At 38.9% G+C, this 21,823-nt stretch overlaps 4 protein-coding genes across 6 annotated transcripts in view; 2 read left to right on the top strand and 2 right to left on the bottom strand.

Moving 5' to 3' along the window:
- LOC118742472 (zinc finger protein 205) overlaps window positions 1-21,823 on the top strand; it is a gene marked incomplete in the record, with an annotated part of 125,544 nt that overhangs the window by 52,860 nt on the left and 50,861 nt on the right.
- On the bottom strand, window positions 280-9,737 carry LOC118742453. 2 transcript variants are annotated; one of them, XM_036474545.1, is made up of 10 exons: window positions 9,567-9,737; window positions 7,928-9,254; window positions 6,257-7,315; window positions 4,664-5,685; window positions 4,448-4,600; window positions 3,986-4,380; window positions 3,708-3,921; window positions 3,423-3,641; window positions 2,810-3,301; window positions 280-2,727 (listed from the first exon to the last, which is right to left on the bottom strand). In XM_036474545.1, exons 2-10 carry the CDS (start codon window positions 9,027-9,029, stop codon window positions 2,599-2,601), a joined length of 4,785 nt encoding a protein of 1,594 aa, XP_036330438.1. In that variant the 5' UTR covers window positions 9,030-9,254; window positions 9,567-9,737; the 3' UTR covers window positions 280-2,598. The 2 variants fall into 2 exon arrangements, with proteins under 2 accessions (XP_036330438.1, XP_036330430.1); XM_036474537.1 differs by having other exon boundaries at window positions 7,928-9,070.
- On the top strand, window positions 10,843-12,754 carry LOC118742479 (probable 39S ribosomal protein L45, mitochondrial). The gene is made up of 2 exons (XM_036474595.1): window positions 10,843-11,028; window positions 11,118-12,754. The coding sequence occupies exons 1-2, from the start codon at window positions 10,984-10,986 to the stop codon at window positions 12,153-12,155; spliced, it is 1,083 nt and encodes a 360-aa protein (XP_036330488.1). The 5' UTR covers window positions 10,843-10,983; the 3' UTR covers window positions 12,156-12,754.
- LOC118742465 (regulator of G-protein signaling loco-like) overlaps window positions 14,501-21,823 on the bottom strand; it is a 37,910-nt gene continuing 30,587 nt past the window's right edge. For both annotated transcript variants that reach the window (XM_036474558.1, XM_036474567.1), the window contains exons 2-5: window positions 17,466-18,416; window positions 16,371-17,384; window positions 15,795-16,068; window positions 14,501-15,658 (exon numbers count right to left, since the gene is read on the bottom strand). In XM_036474558.1, coding sequence (XP_036330451.1) covers window positions 14,817-15,658; window positions 15,795-16,068; window positions 16,371-17,384; window positions 17,466-18,416 — 3,081 coding nt within the window. In that variant the 3' untranslated portion in view covers window positions 14,501-14,816. The remainder of the gene's footprint in view (window positions 15,659-15,794; window positions 16,069-16,370; window positions 17,385-17,465; window positions 18,417-21,823) is intronic.

Raw genomic sequence — 21,823 nt, 5'->3', positions numbered from 1 at the left:
GGAATAAAGGGAAAAATACCGTTTGCAAAAAATTTTCTAAAGATCAACGCCAGTTTTTATAAATTTCACAGATGAACAGAATTTTTATAAAATAAATATAAAAAAATGTTAACTTGAATAAGTACATTGTGAATATTTAATGAAAGCATCAACATGTGAACACTCTTTTGAGTCACTGTACATAGATCGTGCTCTTTTGCCTGCCAGAAAATGTTAACGTAAAGAACGTGATCAAAATATGGTACTTCAAATGAATGAAAATAATATATTGCATATATATTTTTTTTTTGACTTTTTGCCCAATTATATATTAATAGATATCTCGTAATTAAACTTTTTGTTTTGATAAATTCATCAAAATTCAATTCAACCTTTCACAAAAAAGTACTTGAACCATAACCTCGAGCCAGGTTCATTTTTAAACAATTTTTAAGCGAGTTCAGCGCAAAACAGGTTCATTCATAATTTGAACACAAGGCAACATATTTTGCTCAAAGAAGCGTTTTTTGTTTGATTTTAAATCTAATTTTGACACAAAAATATAAGCATTTGAGAGCTGTTATTATACCTATTTATGCAGAAAACTATGTTTTTATACAAAAAGAAGAGCATAAAAAGGATTAAATACTAACTTATTGGGGTAGTTAAAAAAATTTGCGTTCAATAAAATAATATAAGCGTAGTAGGAGGATAGTATAAATATATAGTATGTATCTATGTATATGTTTATAGTTTTATTTTAGAAGTTTGTATATGAAGTATGAAAGCTTGTAACATTTGACAAGACGTATGTATGTATATAAGTATAATAATACCATTCATGAATTGCATGCATATGTATGCATATATTTAAATTACTTTTTTTTTTATTTCTGAACTTATTATAATATTTTTGTGTGCATGTATGCGTGTATTTAGAGTTATACGCACATAAGCGTCGCTTTGCCAACATTGCATTCCACAAGACCAATTTAAGATTTTGTTTTCTTATATATTTCTATGCATGTATGTATATTGCTGTTCCTCTTTGTTTTACTTTAGGTTTTGCTAGGCATGCAATGTTGTTTAAATGTATATTTTGTGTATAATATAGCCTTTTTATATTATCTCATTCCATATACATACGTACATATATATCTCGAAATATTTATGCCTGATTTTGAGAATGACCAGTTTTAAATGAACTTTGAAAAATCATAAATCAAATGTATAATTAAATTATTTTATTACACTATTATGCACGCAATAACAATTGGCTTTTGAGAAGAAGCTTTACTGTTTTATTTACGAGTTCTTAATTAATATTTAATTTAATTATTTCACTAATGTACATACGTATTTCTTGTGCTGTTTTCTACAAGTGCTTTTCATACGCACATGTAGCACGCTCGCACATAATCGGCCATAATGCATGACGAAAAAGGCTACAAAGCTTAAATATGCTTAAAATTAAATAAAAATGAACTTAGGATGTCTATAAATATAAAAAAATCACAATATGAAAAGATAAATGATGCGAAAACACATCAATTGAATACATTAGTGCATATACATATATGTAAGTATGAGTGTATGTATGTATGAAACTTTAATGAATGGCAAATGAAAAAATTACTGTTCGATAATGCATACAATGACGCCGAAAAATAATCATGCATTAATTTGTGTAGAATATGTACATATATCTGAATGAAAGCTTCCAGTATTCGAAAATAAGTACAGACTAATGGCGCTTATTTTACGGAAGCACCATTTTGTTAAACTCATTGTCGATTAGTTGGTGCGATTAAACTTAAATGTCATTGTATGCACGAAAAATGTATATCAGACATAAATTAGTTGCTATCAATTTGCTTCAAACAATGAATAATTCGATGTTGAATTACATACAACTTTAAATAATCACAATTTTTTGCAAATATTTCCCAACAAAAAATAGTTACTTATGTATGCTTAAATGAATATATCACGATTTTATTTAAAAAAATAATAGCTTAATTTAATGGCGATGTTTCATGAAATAATGAATGTGTGTATGTTTATAACAATATCAACAGTATGACTGAACGTTTAGAATTGATCCGATTTTTTTAAACCCGAAAAACAATGGCTAAACACAAAATTAGAGGAAACCATAAAAAAACCCAAAGGCAGCAAGCCATAAACGATTTTTTAAATAAGCTGCAATTAATCGTTTACTGAAGATTTTTTAAATAACGCGTTCCAAATTACGATTCAAAAACTTAATATTCTTGCCAACAAAAACAAAGTATGCATTTCCTTCATTCTCTCAAATAGCAATCACTTTCAACCCTACTTCACCTAGCTTTTTACTATAGCTTCTTGCTTTCATTTCTTTTTATGAATATGTGTTTGTGTGTGTTTAATATGCCTTTAAATAGTTCATATATTAATTAAGTTTAAGATAAGTTTTGAGAGTACGAAAGCCTATTTTGGTGAAGGAGAAGCCACACCTTTTGTTTTTGTGTTTTTGCGCATCTTAGTAACATATTTCACTTGCAAAAATATGTTGTATATATGTTTTTTTTTTAACTCCACCCTGCCTGCACACATTTTTTTTTATTGCTTTTAAACGCCTCACAATGGATAGCCCATTGCGGCGGATAAAAGCGGCTCCCACGCACGATTTATATCCATGTAAAGCATAGTGCATTGCTCGGCTATTAAGTCATCCTCATCCAGCACCGTTATGGGGAATAAATCATTCTAAAAAGGTGCAGAAAACCAAATCGTTAATAGGAGACTTAATTTTTGCACCACCTCCCTCCCTTCCCACTCATTTACTCACATTCTTTGCCTGCCACAAGTGTTCGAGTAGCCGCAGAAAGCGTTGCATTTCCGAGCTGCTCGCAAAGAAGATCACCAAATCATCAGTACTCTCACGCACTTCCTGACAAGAGAACTCCAACACACACCACCATGTATCATTGTGTGATGGTATCTTAATACCGGTCATTTCTTTTATATCCGCGCAAGTGAGTATCTCGAGCCCGGAATTTTTGCCATAGACACTATACATGTTGGAGTAACTTGCGTTGGGTAACTTAGTGCCGCATTCCGCTTGTAATTGCCGCGAATAGTTAGTGATGTTGGTAGTAGTGGCTATTGAGGTTGCGTTCGTAGTGGTGGTGGTAGTAGCATTGGTGGAAGTCGAATGTGTTGTATTACCACCTCCTGTAGTTGTGGACTGCGATAGCTGTGAGAGTTTAGTGGGTGTAGAATTCATAGATGAACAGGAGCGTTGTGCGAAACGCGTAGGTGTGCTCATGGCGGAACTTAGCTGTGATAAGATGGTAGATGAATACTTAAGTAAGTGTAATGATTAAATATATAAAATAAACGATAAACAGTAATTAAATCAGACGGCTGACGACTACAGGAAATTAAAATTCTGACATTACCAAACTTCCTGTTTCTCCAGTCATTAGACTGCATTCATCATTAGCGCCAACACTGAATTCCTTGCCAACACCGGCCATTGTGGTTTTTGGTGCCTTTTCAGTATCAATTTTGATTTGATTCAGTGGCGCGGAAAAATCTTCTCTCAATGTGATCAAATGATTTTGGGTCACTACGAGCGAACAGCCAAGGGTCTTATGTTTCTCTTGCATCTCAAAAAGCTGGAAGAAATTTAAATTAATATACATACAATCAAACTTATAAAGATACCATCTTTAAAAACTTACACCACTTGCAGTCTGTAGTAGCGCTTGCAGCCATTCGGAGGCGACATACTCATCTGGTGCAGCTAATTGCAGCAGTTGACCTTTCAAAATTATTTCGAAACAGTGTGGTCGACCTGCTTTAACGGCCCGCCGCGCACCTTGGCATTCAGCAAGCGCCATGGCCCAACTAGGTATTTTTTGGGTCGAATCATTAAACATGTACAAGACACCAGCTCTAAAAAAACATAGAATAGAAGTTTCATATTATATAAAATAGCTTGACTCTTTGTGTAACTCACTTCAAAAGGAAATATCCTGGATTCCATATGTGCTTGTTTGCGCTATTATTAGACTGATGCTCTTTTATGCGTCGGTGCATGAGAAAGCCTTTTACATGCGGCCCCAAAGGCTCTTGTTCACTGCCTAAAACGCCAGCGGGCACATTCACTACCGCATAGTACATCCAAGTGTCTGTGGCGCCTACCGATGAGTTTTCACGCACAAAGGCTTGCAATGGCGCAAGATGAGCAAATGATAGCTGGCCAACAGCTGGCAAAGAAGAACCGCTGCGACGCGCGCACATTTCCAAATTTGCTACCAAACCATCAGCGGGATATGGCCCACCGGCAAGTAATACTTGTTGCATATCTCGGGTGCTATTGCTAAGCAACACAGTGTTGCCGAATGGACCCATCTGAAAGAGAACATATGTATGTATTCACAAAGCAATGTATTACTTTCTAGCGCGAAATCAAGCTTACAAGTATTACATCCAGCTCAGCGTAGGTGAGCACGAATTTTGAGCATAAACGATTGCGCACTAAATCTGCAACGTACAATGTACGATCGGTAAGAAAAACCAAAACAGGTGTCATGTAGCCTTCGCAACTATAGCCGGTGTATAATTTAAAGACCTGAACGTGGAAATAATGTATGATGTTAGTACTTATTATCAGCGACCGAAATGCCCAACTTACCTTCATCAGCTGCTCTGTGGGATCGCGCAGTATATGCAGATAATTTCCATTAAATATATCAATTGATATCTCCCCAATTCCAAGTTCGAAACGCGACACATCGCCTGGCAGATCGTCAATTTGCACCAACTCACGTCGCGGCGAATTAGCACCCGACATTTCAATCTCCATTGCAATTTCCGCATTCAAATCGTCAATTAGCTCATAGTTCTTTGGTTTCACTCCTGGTACATACAAATTTCCCGAGAATAGTCTCTGCTCACTTTTCAACTTGCCAGCAAAGAAATTATTTTTGCGTATGGAAGATTCCAGTATCTTCTTCTGTGTAACATTGCGCAAGAAACGATTAATTAATGATGTTTTTGCATTGTTTGGCTGTGGTGGCTTCAATAGATTCGCATAGTCGCTCATAGATTGTCGCTCACTCAACTCACTGGGGTAATCAACAATAACAATATCACTTTCATTTTTATCCGTATCCGTTGTAATGGTTATAATATCATCAAACTCCTCGCTGAGTATGGTACTCTTCGAATCACGTCCACAGCCCCCACGTACACCAATGTAACCACCAGCTGCGCAACCGCCGCCACCAACCGAACTACTTGCTAAGCCGACAGTGATACCGACATTAAAAATATCAGGACTAAGCAAAGACGGGTCGGATGGAGGACAAGCAGCTGAATTGCCAATGCTGCCCGAACTTGTTCCATAGCGTTGTGGTTGTGCGGCCAAAGTACTGCCACTAGCATGCTTCTTCAGTGGCGAAGGCAAGTGACGTTGCTGTTTTTCTATATTTCCACGCAGTTCTTGTCCTATAGCTAGGCTGTTGTTGCTGCTATTGCCCACACTACCAACTGAAATTGAAGCACTGGCAGCTTTTGACATCGCTGGTGGCAATGAGCTCGCACTGGAGGTGTTGGTCAACTCAGATATTGTCGATGAAGAGATTGTGTTGGGTAATCGATGGTTGGAAAGTTGCTTGAGATCGTTAGCATTCGTAAGAGAGTTGGTATTGGGTGCTAGAAAGCAAAGTACATATATTATAGCATATTGGTATTGAACAAGTCATTTTTAAGCAAAAAAACAAAACCGACTTCAATTCTCATATACAAATTTAAGATTATCGTTAATTTCTTCATGATCCGATGATCGGATGTAAAATAAATTAATATGGGACCACCAGTGAGGTAGCACCTTTCCTTTATAAAAAGAATTATAGAAATCGGTTAACGTGGTCCAAAGTTATGCGGTAACAAAATATTTCGACGAATTGATAACCTTTCTCCTTTTTGTGAAGTCGGTTAAAAATTTTTAACCGACTTCCAAAAAAGGAGGAGGTTATCAGTTCGTCGGAATATTTTTTTAAAATTTTTTTTTATGTATGTTACCGCATAACTTTGGACCACGTCAACCGATAATTCTTTTTGCATCGGAAAGGTAGTGTCTCAGAGGTGGTCCCATACTAATCTGGTTAAGATCCGATCAGTGGATCATGAGATAGATTTTTCTAGTGCTCGTTTCCGAAGAAAATAAATTTTTAAATTCGAAATTTTTGACCAATAAATATTAGTATCAAATTTTTCTACTCACAGAATTTCATGTCAATGCCTGATCTCTGCTGCGTTTCTGCAATATTAATACCCTTAGTAGCCTCTGTTGACGTCTGTTTAGCATTGGGCGTTGAAGTTGAATCTTTGTTGAAACTGCGAAAGAAGTTTGAGAATGTCTTTGCTATGGGAGCAGCGCTAAATGCACTACGCAACTGATCCGGCTCTGGTTGTGCGATTGGTGTATCATCTTCCAATAGCAAGCTAGAAGCCACACTGCCAGGCGTATGGCTAGCTGTATGCAAATCGAGATTAAGCATTTCATTTGTATCATAGCAGTAGGAAACACCTGTATGCTCGAAAACAGTGCTCTCACAATTAACAATAAATTTGTTACGAAATTGTGTCGGTGGCTCAGTAGACGGCTGCGGCTGTTGAATGTCGGTGTTCGACTCATCGTTCTGTTGCGTTTGCGTATTGGTGTTCACGAGCTCATTGCGCTGATCTGCATCGATTTCTTCTTGCCTCTGCAGCGTCCTGTTTGGCGTATCTGTGACAGTTTTCTCATCACTGCTTTGACGCGTTGGTGCATACATTTCTTCATCGTTCTTACGTCGCAATTGCTCATCCACATTGTGTACAAATTTCTTAACCCCTTGCGACTTTTTAGAGCCATCGAGGCTTTTGCTTAGGAATGGTTTCTGTTTGAGTGGTGGCGAAGGTGGTGATATTATTTGATCTTCTGCTGGTTTTGTCGATTTATGCTCTGGCGTTTGTGGCTCCAGTTCTGGTATGCACTCGACAACTGATTGTAGATCTTCGGAGCCTTCGGGTACGCCGCGTTCCGGAAGCGGCATGGTGAAGATACTCTTCAACGATCCAATAATTATTTTGCTACTGTTATCAATCAGTTGATTCATATCATGCACATTGAATTTTTTCACTCGTGTACTCAGATCCTGCTCGTAGATGATGTTGGTATTGCGTTTGGGTTTTTTTAAACAACTTGACTTTGGTTTCTTTTCCTTGTTCCAAACGGATTTCTTCTGGTTATTCTCATTTAGGTTGTCGATATTTGGTTCGGAGAAATAGCAGTTGTCACCTAAAGGGAAGAAAATAGAAAATTAATCAGTTAGCCAAAAATAGCATTCCAAAAGAGAGTTTGAAGTTAGTTCCATACTTTTTAGTAAAAAAAATGTTTCCCTACTGCTTATCTATCTGCTTATAAAAATGCATATATGTATGTGAGTACCTACTATAAGTTTGTTAATTTAGCAGTAAAATTTTTAAATTTCGATGCATGATGCGACTAAAGCTCTTCATCCGTTTTCTAAAGTCAATTCTACGCTACTAAAGGTAACATCCTGAAATTTAAAACGACTGTGACCCGCGAATTTTTCTTTTAGCAAAAAAAAAATAAAACTTAAAATTCTCATTCTTTTTTTTTGTAATGGTTAAAACTTTTGAAAATTAATGCCAAATAATCAGCATTATCACGAGTTTCATTTTTCCCGAACCGGTTCCCTTTCCCGTTTTGTTTCCATGTATTTACTATGGGCGGATTACAAATTTTTGGGTGAAAAATTTTTCGGGCGAAACTCAGGATAAGTCCAGAAGCATTTCTTCCTCCCTCAAATTCTTTTTTGCTGACTGCTACATTATTCATTATCAATTAAGCAAAACAAAAGCCCCGTTATTCGCAATAATGACTCACCAATTATATTATTGTTGGCATTACTCATGCCGATGCAATCGCATGAACTACTTTTTGCCTGTCCATATTGCTGCCTGTTTGAATTTTTTTCATTTTCATCAGAGTCCAAGCTGGAATTCGAACTAGAGCAGGAGCATCGATACAACACTTGTTGGCCTTCTGCTCCAATGTTGCTCACACCAGCATTTTCGGCTGCAACGCTACGCTCCTTTGGCATATACTCAAAAACTCCTGAATTATCATATTGTAATGCCTTTTGTTCCTCCATATCGTAAACATCCGAATTGCCATAGTCGAGTACATCAGAGCATGCATTCCGATAGACAACACAGCGTCGTCTTTGTTCGCAACTCTTTTGTTCTCCTTCATCTTCGTGCGCGTGCGCACACAACTCGGATTGTGCTGCATTGCTGCCAGCTGCACCGCCATCACCCTCCGAACACCACGAATAGCGTCCAGCAGCGCCAATATGTTGTAGTGCCTTTCGACCTGCCTTATAAGTTATGAAGCCATGCTCAATGTGTATGTTGTCGGTGCGTGTATTCTTGAGTATGTCCTCGTGAAAAGAGACACGCTTTTTGGGCGCCTTGGGTGCGATAGGTGTTTTGCGTACTTTTCTCCGATATACAATATTTTCTGTGGCATCGAAAGTAGAACAAGTGCTCGTGGTCATTGCTTCTTCGATGGGGACGTTATTAAGGGAGTTATCGTTTGTCGAGTCTATTGTAGTTACATTAGAATTAGTATCCACACCAGCTACAATCTCTTCGAATGCCGCACTAACGAAATGACGTTCTTCCACTGCTGGCGGTGGCCCTGCCACGACAGCCACCTGTTCATTACTATCAGCGCGTTCTTGTGCATATGATTTTAATTCTTCAAATTCGAAACCTGACTGTGATGTGATGGATTCTACCATAAATTCGCTTGATTCCGAGTCCAGCATCTGTACACCAGAGTCACTTGGTGTCGTATCCTCCAATGTGCTATTTATACTGGTATTCATTTTATCTAACACAGAAGTGGTTTCAAACTTGTTGCCTGCTTTGTAAGCGATCCCTTTCCGGTCAACGCTATTGGCAGCACACAATGGTGATTCCATTATAACATCAAAGGAGGATGGTGGCCGCTCCACTAAAATTTCTGTATATAGTTGAAGATAGTTATGTACATATGTATATGTATGAAAAATGTATACACGTTAGAGATTTTGTAGGTAGGTATATCCACTTTATATGCAGGAATTTATGATAGGATATTTTGGAATTTATTTAGATTTTAGAAAACTGCTATCCAATTCGGGCCAATTATTGTTGCTTTACATGATCTTAAATAATAGAAAAACAGAAATATTAGGTCAAAGTAAACATATTTCAATTGCAGATGCATTTTTCCGAAAAATCAATATTCCAGCTTGCATCACACCGGCAGCGAGTGGTGCTGAGGAGATAACAAAGGCGTTTCAATCGGAATTGAATACCCACTCCATGGAATCATAAGCTACATTCACTCCACTGCAATGCTTAGCATGAATTATTGTTGCTGCATTGTTTGCCCGATACCACCCGCTACCACTGTCCACCCATTTTTCCATTCAAGTCGATACTTTCTTCGCCTTGTCTAAAGACTTGATTTTTACCTTCCAATTGCTGTGGAAAATCCATGATTCTCGATATTAAATTTACTCGCAAAAAGAACTACCGACAATCGTTTTTTAGTTTTAGTAAATATTTTATTAATCCGTTTATTGAAAGACCGAAAATTTCTACATTTTCCTGGAGCACCACAAATTTCACTGCTGCGTACTTGAATTAAAGATTGTGAATACAAATCAATAATTATGCTGCTTCTTGATATTGCATTCACAGTTCATTGGAATTCACAATTGTTTTTAAATATTCCTGGAACACAGGTGAATTTCAATGGAAAAGTAACCGGCTACCAATCGGCGATAGTCATCATTTGCCTAGATTATTAACCTTTGGAAAATGTGTATCGAAATCTTTTTGATGTGCCACACTGTTATAACATAAAGATACCGACATGGCGCATTATGCTATCATTGCAAATTGAAAAAATGTTCAATCATATTTGATATCAGCGACATTCGCCACCGATGTGGTCAATCTTTATTTATAACCGAATCAAAAACACACGGCACTAGGCCAATAAGCTGATTTTGACATTTTGTCATATTGACTAAAGGTGGGTAACTCAGCAAATTTATAGGAGTAGACTCAATGACTCCAACTAACTTTAACTTTCAACTAACTCATTTGACTCTTTGTTGTATGTTACACTCATTCGTATCGTAGACTCGTTTTGAGGCATAAATGCGGTTAGCGGCCGTTGAGATAAAACAAAACTTTAAAGTGGGCGTGGTCAGCTCCTTTCTACTGATTTGAAAGGTGTAATTTTTTTTTGTGCAAATTGATAGGGGCGGTGCGAGGGGAGGGTAAAGGTGGAATTTTCAATATTTTCAAAATCTTATGCATTTTTCGAAAACTATTGTACCGAATTTCAAAATGTGGATATGGTTGGAAAGGCAATTGATTTGATATGCACATCTTTATATATCTTACATACATACATACATACATATTTCGAGAAAAACTAAAAAAAACGAAATTATAAGAATTTTTGAGATTTGACATAACACCCGCAATAGAAAATACATGTGTTTGTTGTTGTTGTATTCTTGCCACCACCTTGTATAAATTCGCCTCGTTCAAAAACAAAATGCAAGACTTTGCCATGCTAAACACCACTGTGGCGAAGTGAGAGAGTTATATGGACAAATATGAGCCACTATGATTCAATTGAATCATGTGTGCCCTAGGGCGTCAACTGAGTTACTGAGTTACAATTTTTTTGGACAGGGAGTCTGATTTACCGATCCAATTATGGGAATCAACTCAATAACTCAACTCTGAGTTGAGTTACCCACCTCTAATATCGCCAAATGTGAATTCCGATCGAAAAGGTTGTGTAAAAGTAGTAATTGGCCTATAATTCTTGCGTTTTTTTTTTAAAGAAAGACACTGATATCACAAACAATGGAACTTGCAGCCTCAGCACGTTGTGGCATTAAAATGCTACAGGTAAATATCGATTACTTAGTCATTCTCTAAAATATTGCACCATAACCCCAATGTAATCGCCCATCTATTTCTTTTTCCTCCAACTAAAGCTAGCGCAGCCCCCAGCCATGCAAGCGCTGTTGCAATTACAGGCCCAACAATTGCGTCATCGCCAAACTAAACACTGGAATCCGAAATTCAAGAAGCTACGTGCCCAAAAATTCGTCAAGGTGGAATTACCCAACTTCCAGGAGAAACCTGGTGATCTGACGCAGGACGAAATACGGAGTCGATTGAAAGAACGTGGTGTGCTGCCACCCCGACCCTGGTTGGAGCGTCCATTCCATATAAGTTGCACCGGCGGTATTTTCGAAGCTTATGTGCCGCCAGAGGGTGATGGCAAAAAGTCATTCATTTCCTCAGCGGGTGCCAAACAAAAGTTCGAATTTCTCGAGAAGAAATCAAAAAGTGTTATGGCCGTGCGTAAAATACGTTCATACGATGAAGACTTTAGCACCAGTGACTTTACCAGTCAGTCTCAGGACATCTATATTGCAGCGCACACTCAAATAGCAGCGAAGAATAAACATGAATTGCGTGAATTTGTAACGGAGCGCTGTTATCCCGAAATGATGCACAATGTGCGTGATAAGACCATACACTGGAGCTTCATACAATCATTGGAACCGCCACGCGTCGTACATGCACGTGTGACGGATATTATAAGCAAGGAAAATTTATATGCGCAAGTTACTGTGCGCTTTCACACACAACAATTGTTGGCGATTTACGATCGCTTTGGACGCTTAATGCATGGCAGTGAGATTGTAGCTAAAGATGTGCTCGAATATGTGGTTTTCGAAAAGCATATCTCCAATGAATATGGGAAATGGCGTCTGCACGCTAAAATCATACCTGACTGGTTGCCACCAAAGGAGCCAGCACCAATTACTTATCAAGTAATTGAAGAGCCAGAAGAAGCAATAGAACTGTTACCCGAAGGTGACAAGAAATTAGAAAGTGGTGCAGAGCAACAAACACAACAGCAGCCGGCGCAGATTGCGGCAGCATCGGCAACGGTGTCAGCTGTGGAGGCGGGTAGTGAAAGCAAGGCAAAGGCGCCGACGCCGCCAAGTGCGTCCATTTGATTATACTATTTGCTGGCAGGCTTTAGAATAAAAATGTTGAATTATCGAACGGTCAAATAAAAGTTCATACAAATACTGAAAAGTGAATGAATTGATTTCGTTTGCAAATAAACCTTTTTGAAATCCAACGATTGCACTGTAATGAATCACCTGCCAACACACAAATTTGTCACTGATACAGAATATAAATATGTAGTAAGTTGTGTAAAAACGTAGCATACATTCAGGCGCTACCAATTGTTTTCATATAACGCCAAAAAATTGTATAGAATCAAGATATTCGAGTCGCAAAAAGGCTCCTCGGCCATGAGGTTCGAGTAATCGTTATTCGCAAAAAGAAAGTAATAAAATCGTTCGTGATTAAGCACAAAAATTTAGATTGAAATAATTATAAAAAAAATGAAGGCGTTTCATTAAAATATTAAGTTTGAATAAAGTGAAAATAATATCTATAAAATAAAATTACATATGTAAAGTAATACACGTTGATATAAAGAATAAAAAGATTGCAATTAATTGAAAATGTTAAATGCGTACCGTTGAAATGGTATTATCGTATGAACAAACTAACTGTGAAAAAAAAAATCTTTAAAATAACTGTCCCTAGAAATTAAATAATGAAATATTAAAAAAAAATTATTTTAAATTTTAGAAAGTTATATTTTAACAAATATAATTTGACGAATAATTAAAAAATTATTAAATTGGAGGATTTACCTGGCTATACCAGGACTTAGTTCCCTGCTATTTAAACACAATGGATCGCAAATTCTAATTTTGTTTTTGTTCTCTAGACGCCGCTATCCAATTTGTATGTAGAATCGCTCGTTGATTCTGAAAATCGAGTTATTTTCTTATGGATATGTTTTCGAGATATTTGCAACTTGCCGTTATTCAGCTTAGAAAAGAGTGGTTCCATTTAATCACGTACATATATATATTACGAACCCATTGAATAATCGTAATACGAGATGCGGCATTTAAAAGGAAGTGAAATTCTCCATAATGAAATTCTTGATAGCCCTAATAGTTTTTGAGAAATTAATCATTCTAGATTTGTTGTTTTTTTGATGAAAGAATGGAAAAAATTCTAACATTAACAAGAGGAAAAAATTGGTTCGTAAAATATACGTGATTTAGTGAAACCGCTCTTTTTAAGCAAATAACAGTAAATTGAAAATATCCCTAAAAGTTATCAATAGAAAAAAATTACTTCGGTTTTCGGAATTACCGAGCAATTCTACATAGGAATTAGATAGTGGCATCTATAGAACATTTTTGCTGTAAACCAGTGTTATTAAATTTGAGGAATAACTTGGTTACTTGTGGACCGTAAAGTGTCCTACTAAAAAACCATAATATACATTTTAAAACGATATAACATTTCATAAGAAATAGAGAATTGAAGATGAAAGCATAGCATAAACTTTTGCACGTGGTTCTGGCCCTCAGCGATATTACCATATGTATATCTGTGGAACACCGTTGGACATACCAGAAGATTACTACTAAGAGGAATAACCTACTAACTACAGGGACTATTGGGTCGCTCCTCATTGCTTCAGAGCCCGAAAATAAGAATCAAAATAATTAAATAAACATACAAGTGAATAAATAAAAAATAAAGTGTTTGGGCATGCCTAAGCCTTGATTAAGTATTCTCCGCGGCTAATGAGCAGTAACTTTGATCTAGTGAAGAGTCGCTGATGAACAGACATGAATTACAGCACAAGAAATTATAAAAATTAATTATAATTTACGTTCTCCGAATATGCTCTGATTTTTCCTCTAGGTAATTATTTGAAATTTTGTCTGATTTTCTTCGACCTACCCTTGCCAAAACTGGTTCAATCCTTTTGATGCGATAATTTTTTCGCAATTTTTTTTTGATTTTTTTTAAGTTTCTTTTGAGGTTAAGTTCCAATCAAGACCCGCTGGGAAAATGCTGACATGCTTAACGAATTAAGCAATTACGAATTTAGCGTTCCTCAAGACGTAAAAGAGAAAAATATATAAATTTTTATCAATTAAAATTAAATACTTGAACCATATGTAGCTTTCAAAAACCCTTACCAATCAAAGCTCAAAACATATACATATACATATGTATTAGCATTTAATTTAATTATCTTACTTTATTATCTAAAATTTCGATGTTTCCCAAATACATATTATGTAGAGTAATAAAAATTAAGGCTTATGACTGTCATTGCATGAAATACAATTGAATCCTAAGATAAGAAACATTCGTCGATGTAATCATTTTACATTAACTGCTATTGAAAAATTTCTTTTCGGTAACATTCAAAATTTATACACACATATGTGTATTATTATGTATGCATAAATTTATAAATAAAATCTAAGCCATACAAATATTTACATTCAAATACATATGTAGATAAAATGATAACTTAATAATATCAATGAATTGAAAATGAAATATGCGAATAAATAGCAATGGTTCATTATGGACATAGTACAAACATTTGTAAATACATATATAATCTTTATCACTTAGGCGTGGATATTGAATATTATAATAATTTTGGCTATTAGAAGAATGGAATTGGAAAATGCAAGCCATCTTATAACCCTTACACACCCTCCCTCATCTTACTATATACATACATATATGTCTATTTAAATGTCTCTCCCCATTCAAACAAAGCTACTACTCGGCTCCTCGAGATAGGCACAACGTGCTGATGTCGGCTGCTCAGCTGCTAAACTCAAATGCGTTTTACGCGGCACAATTTCATTCGATAAGCAATGCTTGTTGGCGACATGCAGCAGCTTTGGAGCATCATCCACCATTGTGGTAATGCCCTTAGACAACCCGACAGTGGTGTAGTTTTTAGGTGCAGCCACTGGCAACAACGACGGCAATGTCTTTGAGGGAGCCGTGGGCGATGTAGTCGTGGACGAGGCAGACAGGTTGGCAGCAGCAGCAGAAGCAGCACCCCAATTCGATGGTTTGATGGGCAAGACTTTGGGTTTGGGCGGCAAGGGGGGTGGCCCCTTGCAACTACCCGCTACCGCTGCATACTCAGCTTCTAACGATGAGCTCGAAGTATTTGGTTGCGGTGTGGTTGGCTGCGATTGATGTCCTTCAAGTAAATTGGTGGTGGTCGGTGCTGCTGACTCCTCCTCTGGCTTCAGAGCAGAAGCGAGAGGTGTGTTTCCTTTCAACTTGTTGGTTATGGAAAGACGTGGCGCGGGTTGTGGACGTTCAAGCTGCGGTGAGGGTAGCTCCTCGGTGCCTGCTGAGGCGGTGGAGACGCTGGTAGTGGTGAAGCTGGCATGCATGGGTGAAGTAGTGGCCGCAGTAGCTGTGTAGGGCTTGTTGATAGGACTGAGATTAGCGCGCGCTTTACGCAATTTCGAAGCGTTGAGATTTTCTTTATTTTTTAAAAAGTCGGGCAGTTCAAAATTAATTTCCGTGCCTCGTTGATCTTCTAGCCGAGCGAGCTGGGCACGCTTTAGGCCTTCGAGTAGTTCATCTGTGAAAACGGGGAAATGAAAAAAAAAAAAATATTATTCCCGAATTGCAAGGAAAAAAGTGCTATCCCATTTAGGGAGAAAAAATGTGTGCCAGGCCATCATGCATAACTGTAAACCACTATTAGTTATGCTTACCTTGATTTTCAGCTACTCGCTCGGGCATTTGCAGTTTCACACCCGCTTTTAGTTTTGCAATAATCGGTTTCTTTATATCCAACGCTGCAGTGGACACTGTAGGCGCGGCTAGTTGTCCATTGCTAGCTGTTGTATGACTGCTTTGATTCGTCTCCTCGGAATGTTGACTGCTTGTGGATCGCTTTTTTAGCTTCAGCTTGAGGCCAGCAATATTGGCATCGCGTCGACGTATGCGCTCAAAAATGGATGAGGTTTCTGAGGCGCAGTCATCGGACTAAATTTAAAAGCGGGGAAAAAACTAAATTAAACCTATGAGGACCTGACTTGAAACTAGATGCCTACGTTAGCTGTTATTTGCGGGATTATTGCTACGATATTATCGCTAAATTCATCAGTAGCCACACATCTTACATAGATATTGAACAAAATCGATGTAGTTATGTCGGCATAGTTAGTGACGGATTTTCGACATTTTCGATATTTCGATAAATTTATCGATAACACTATAGCTGCGTTCAATATTATAATCAAAATTTTCTCTTACAGCAAATAAAGATAATTTTCTAGCAAACTCACCTTAAGCGAAGCGAGATCATTCGCTTTGCTGTTGATTGCTACCAATTGCGGTTGCTTTTCTGCGCTCGCGGCTTCTACTTTAACCTGCATCAACTCTGTGAACACTTTGTTGGTCAGCTCATCCAAGGCGCTCTGATTTGGATGTGTCGAAAGCGAACTCACAACTATACCATTAGCATTGGTGGCATTGCGTACACTGCCGCCACAATTCGCTTGCTTAACGCTGCTGGGAAAGGAGACGCTCTTTGTCGAAGCCGAAGGCTTTGCCACCTTGGCCGCGCATCCATTGCCATTTTGATAGTCGCTGCTAAGCATTAATGGCGGTGGCTTCAACCATACAGCCTGCAGCCGCTGCCCATCAGCGTAAGTCACAGTGAGCGACAGGTCGACTGGCTCCTGCGTTTCGCGCAACACCACCTGTACTGCCTCGAAATCGTAGTTGTATTTATGCAAAATGGGACGCACAACTTCGTGTAATTGCTTCTTGGGTTTGCTTTTCACAGAGATGACTTTGCGATCGGGCAAATCCAGCTTGAAAGCGACACGCTGCTCTATGAGCACATCCTTGCCAACGAGTGTCTGTGATGAAGTTTGCAAATCAATCGATTTGGTAGTACCCTTGGCCACTACATCGTAATATTGATAGCTAAGGCCACGCTTCTCCAGTAAACGTTCCACTAGCTGACCAACGGTTTCGTTGGGGCGCATTTGCACCATTGTTGTGGAGGCATCACTCAAGATGACGCGACACGTGCCTGGCAGTATAGACGCGCCAGGCAGTCCATCGAAGGAGGAGAGCGACGAACGCGAGCTATGTATGTCGCTTTGTGAATTCTGTGTGTGCGCCAATTTGAGTGAGTGACTGGAAAGTGGCGCATGCTTATTACTTGAGCTTTTCGCTTCAGCGCCTGCATCGGCAACATCACGTGGTGCTTTGTTGTTGCTCGTTTTGCGATGCCAAGGCAACAAACTCTTGCGGCAGCGGTCCTCTGCATTGCTGGCGGACTTCTTCAGCTGGGGAAAAAATAATAATCAAAATAAAAATTGGCACTTGACAACTCCAGTGTTTTGCGAAATTAAAGTTTGCTTACTAACCTTCGACGCAGCGCTGCCTATTGCAGCGACCATCTGCTGATGCACCGGCGTTCGTAGCAATTCATCTAAATCGTCCGCCTTGTACGGCAATGGCTGGCGCTTCTCCTCCGCCTCTAGGCAACTCTTATACATGTCGGAACGTATGAAACGCTGATAGCTGTCGAATTTCATTAAATTAAAAATTTGCTTCTGTGCCGGCGCAAAAATATCCGGCTCTGCGCTCCGCAATTTCTCTTGTGTCAAACTACGCGCGTGCGAGTCTACGTTTACTGGCTCCAAAGCGCCATTTGCCAGATGTTTCGAGAAAATCGCCTGCGCTTGCGTTGCACGCTCAGCGGCGCTCTCCAGCGCACGAAAGCGCTCGCAAGCGGTCCAAAAGTAGATATTCTCTGCAGAGAATTCCTTCTTCAGAAATTCGGCGAAAGTGTGCATGCCTGCGGGATCGTCCAGCAACCGTTCAAAGGCTGTACCCCAGCCGGCCACGCCGCCAACGCCACCATTATCTGTGGGCGGAGGCGCAAGTGTGGTCTTGAGCTGTGACAATTTCAGCTGTCCAATGCCATTGCTGTCTCCATTGTTGTTATTGTTACTACACGTGGCGTTTGTCGTCGCCAATTGTGGTGCTGCCATAGATCCCGCAGAACAATCGGCATTTCTCGCAGCCACCAAAGCAGCCGCTGCTGTAGCCAACTGATGTTGACTACGCGCTTGTTTGAGCTCATCATGGTAGCCGCCGTGATGCACGGACTTGATGTAGACATCATTGTCGGAGGCAGTCATCGATGAGGCGCGACGCACTAATGGACTGAGATGCTGATGCTGGCCGGATTGTTGTTGCAATTGCAGCTGTTGCTGCTGGTGATGGGCGTGCTTATCGGTGCGTGGCGTGCGAAAGGACGACTGACCCCAAGCCCGGCGGAATGGTGAGGCATTGGCGGAGAGATTGGGATTCTGCAAAGATAGCGAAAGAAAAAGAATGATAGCTTTTAATATTTTGGTAATGGATTTAAAAACTAATAGGCACAAAGACAAATATAGTGCTAACAAGAGGTTCTCCTGGTTCACATGTCCCACAACCATTTTCACAAGGTGGGAGAAAGATGCGTTAGATTTAAAGCGGATAACGTGCGTATGGCCGAACCTGGCCCTTGAGATTCATTAAATGGCTTCTAACGAGCGATAAAGCAGCGGCTTTGAGTAGGTGCCTGCAGATGTGGCCACTGCGGTAACGTCACCACAGGAACTGCTTTCTCAACACGATGCGAGTGCATTTCCACCTCGCTATGTAAGTGATGCTTAGGCCATATATGTAAGAAGGCATAACGTGCGACGGGTCTGAAACTTCATTTACTTAGACCTACAAGTGGCCAGTGCCCACACAGACGCAGCATTATTTTATAACCGGCGGACCAATCGTATTGCAAGTTTACCATGTCATTGCCTCAAGTGCTCTTAGCAAGGACTATGTTTGAGGATTATGTTGCGATTCTGCACGTTATTGACGATTACGATAACGGAGAATAGCAAGCTGTCAAAGTTAACCGCGACAAGTTTTTGGTTATTCGCGGTCGGTATTGTAGTATCGTTCAGTTTGACCCCTTTCGTCCATGCCATAAAACATGTCGTGGTTGATTTCGTAAGGCAAAGTGTTAGGTTGCTTGCAGTAAAGATGCTGGAAAGTCCTTAGAGATGACAAGTCCCTTTGAAACATAAGTCATCAATGTCATTGTCCGCCGCCAAAATTTAACGATCAGTGGCGTATAAGATCAAGGAAATGCACTGAGATGGAGGGGGAGGGGTTAGGGATGTTTCGATATATAAAAATTGAAGAATAGTGGAAAAGGAAAACTTAACTTCGGAACCCTACCGACTTTGAGAAAACCTCGATATTCTCCGGTTTGGCGGTATTGCACCACTGTCGACTAAGAAACCGCAATAACATAAACTCTTGAGCTTTGTGAGTAGACGTGATTCAATGACGTCTACAGCTGTAACTGTGGCAAAACACTAGCGCGCAACTGTAGAATACAATGGCAAGGAAAACATGTGGTAATAACAGAAAATTATACTAAAATAGTTACAAGTGAGAGCAAATTGCGTAGAAAGATACACACATACACACACGCGCGCGCCCATACGCTAAGGTAAGTGACTGTGCCCTGCAGGGAAACCTCAAGACGCTTAAACATAAGTGTTTGGTTCAACGAACTTTATGACTCGACTAAGAGCATACAAGCATAACAGGACAGGAGTTACAAGCTCGACTAGGATAAAAATGTACTGTACACTCAGTACTGGTGACGAACTAATAAGAAAGGATGATGTTGAAACTTACCGATGTCATATGTGGAAATAAATAATATTAATTAAACAAATAGATAAGCAACCTAAGAACATTTCAAATTTAAATTTTCTAAAAAATATCACAAGCTTCAGTTGTCATGGCAACAGCAGCTTTTTATAAAAATCACCATATTTTTGCTAGTTTCACAGTGATCCAGTAACGCATTTTAAGGTCATTGAGCACCCTGCATTGGTTACAGTAGAAAATTGAAAGTTGCTATAGATAATACAAATATGAAAAGGAGAAAACTAAGGGGGTGCCCCGTTTTCTAGTATGCAATTTTTTTCCCCCGTACAAAAATTTGACCACTCTAATGCGCATGCATACGTACATATACATATTTTTGTCGATTAAAATATGGTTAATAATGGCCGCTGTGGTGTAATGGTAAGCAGTGCGCGCTTCCACTCCGCAACACCTGGGTTCAAGCCCTGGTCAAAGCAACATCGCAAAAAAAAAAGGTTTATTCTTAACAGCGGTCGTTCCTCGGCAGGCAATGGCAAACCTCCGAGTGCATTTCTGCCATGAAAATCAGCTTCTCATAAAAATACAATCGCCGGAGTCGGCGTAAAACTGTAGGTCCCTCCGCTTTGTGTGACAACATCAAGGCGCACGCCACAAATTGGAGGAGAAGCTCGGCCAAACACTAACTTATGTGTAAGCGCCAATCCATTATTATTATTATTATTATTAAGAATGGCAATATGCGGAAATACAAAAAAAAAACGATATTCTTATGAATAACGAAATCTATAAACAATTTGCCGACACTGAGAAAGATATCGATTAAAACATTGATAATTACCAGAACAGAACAGTTTTATTTCAGAAAAGTTTACTCCAAACTACATTTCTACCAGAAATTGTAAGTGTTAACTATTCGTTTAATTAACTAGAACGAGGTATAGTTATTTACTGTCGTAGTAGTGCACTTTCCTAGAGGGTAGTAATGAAATATGGTGCGTATGCACCTTTCTGTTTTTTTTTCCAAAAGTCGAAATAAGAAAAAAAGCTGTATGCGTCAAGTGTTTGCATGAATATGAACAAAAAAGAGCACTTACACTTTTTCTATTGTACAAAGCATTTTAAATGTCGACAAGTAGACAACGGTGTGACCCATTTGTCACCATCCTCAAAGACTCATCGATCGAAAGCGCAAATGGTTTTCGAAATCGAAGCATCTGTTGCGTGTGTAAAAACACACAAGAAAGCAATGAAAATAAAAACACGCCAACACATTTCCAACAACAATATCGATGCAATCAAAGTAGAAGAGGAAATAAAATGATGCCAAAGTACTTATTGGAAAAAATGATTGAAACAAAAAAAAAAAAAACTAATATTAATAAAGCACAACAGCGATGAAAGCGTGTAGCCGCCGCATGCGCGCAGAGCCTAGGCCGTCGCCATCGTGTACGTTGCATGCAACATGTAGTGTGCAACAATGACGGCGCGGCTGCACTGCATTCTGTCGAATGAGTTTATCTAAAATTGTGGTAGTAGTGACGCTGCTGGAAATTTCCTTCCTCTTTGGCTATGAAGATTGATGGTATTTTAGTTGTTTAGTTGTATTTCTAATTTTCATTTCATGTTGTAACGAGTATCGCGTGTAAAGATAATTGAAAATAATTACGAAAAAAGTGTCCAGAAATGAGGTGAATCAAATTTCTAACATCTTCGGAAGTTTTGTAAGGCTGCATGCACATACGCATACTTAGTGATCACTTGTTTGAAATCTCGAGATTCAGTAGACAACAAAAAACTTCTGCTTCGGATCTCCTGCTTATTAAACTCATTGCCAGCGAAGAAGATTTTGGATTTTAACGAGTAAAGAACAACTTTCGAAAAACGTCACGGCGCTGCAGAGGGAAGCGAGACGTTGTTTGTGTAATAAAAAAATGCCTAAAAATTACCGCATATTTTAACAGAAAGTTAAGCAATGCTCGAGCGGTTTCCTGTAAGAACAAACACTGAGCTCGAGCCTCAAGTCGATGAAAACGAAATCGATATCCCA

Source organism: Rhagoletis pomonella, unplaced genomic scaffold, assembly GCF_013731165.1.
Source record: "Rhagoletis pomonella isolate Grant_MI unplaced genomic scaffold, Rhpom_1.0 Rhpom_scaffold_00001, whole genome shotgun sequence".
Classification (NCBI taxonomy): domain Eukaryota; kingdom Metazoa; phylum Arthropoda; class Insecta; order Diptera; family Tephritidae; genus Rhagoletis; species Rhagoletis pomonella.
This window is presented reverse-complemented; position numbering and strand designations above follow the sequence as displayed.

Excerpts from the sequence above, each read along its gene's own strand:
- LOC118742479 (XM_036474595.1), top strand. The coding sequence starts at position 10,984 with ATGGAACTTGCAGCCTCAGCACGTTGTGGCATTAAAATGCTACAG. Across the intron at positions 11,029-11,117 it reads GTGGCATTAAAATGCTACAG|CTAGCGCAGCCCCCAGCCAT; the intron begins GTAAATATCGAT and ends CTCCAACTAAAG.
- LOC118742453 (XM_036474537.1), bottom strand. The coding sequence starts at position 9,591 with ATGGATTTTCCACAGCAATTGGAAG. Across the intron at positions 9,071-9,566 it reads TTTTCCACAGCAATTGGAAG|AAATTTTAGTGGAGCGGCCA; the intron begins GTAAAAATCAAG and ends AACTATATACAG. Across the intron at positions 7,316-7,927 it reads TGCCAACAATAATATAATTG|GTGACAACTGCTATTTCTCC; the intron begins GTGAGTCATTAT and ends TCTTCCCTTTAG.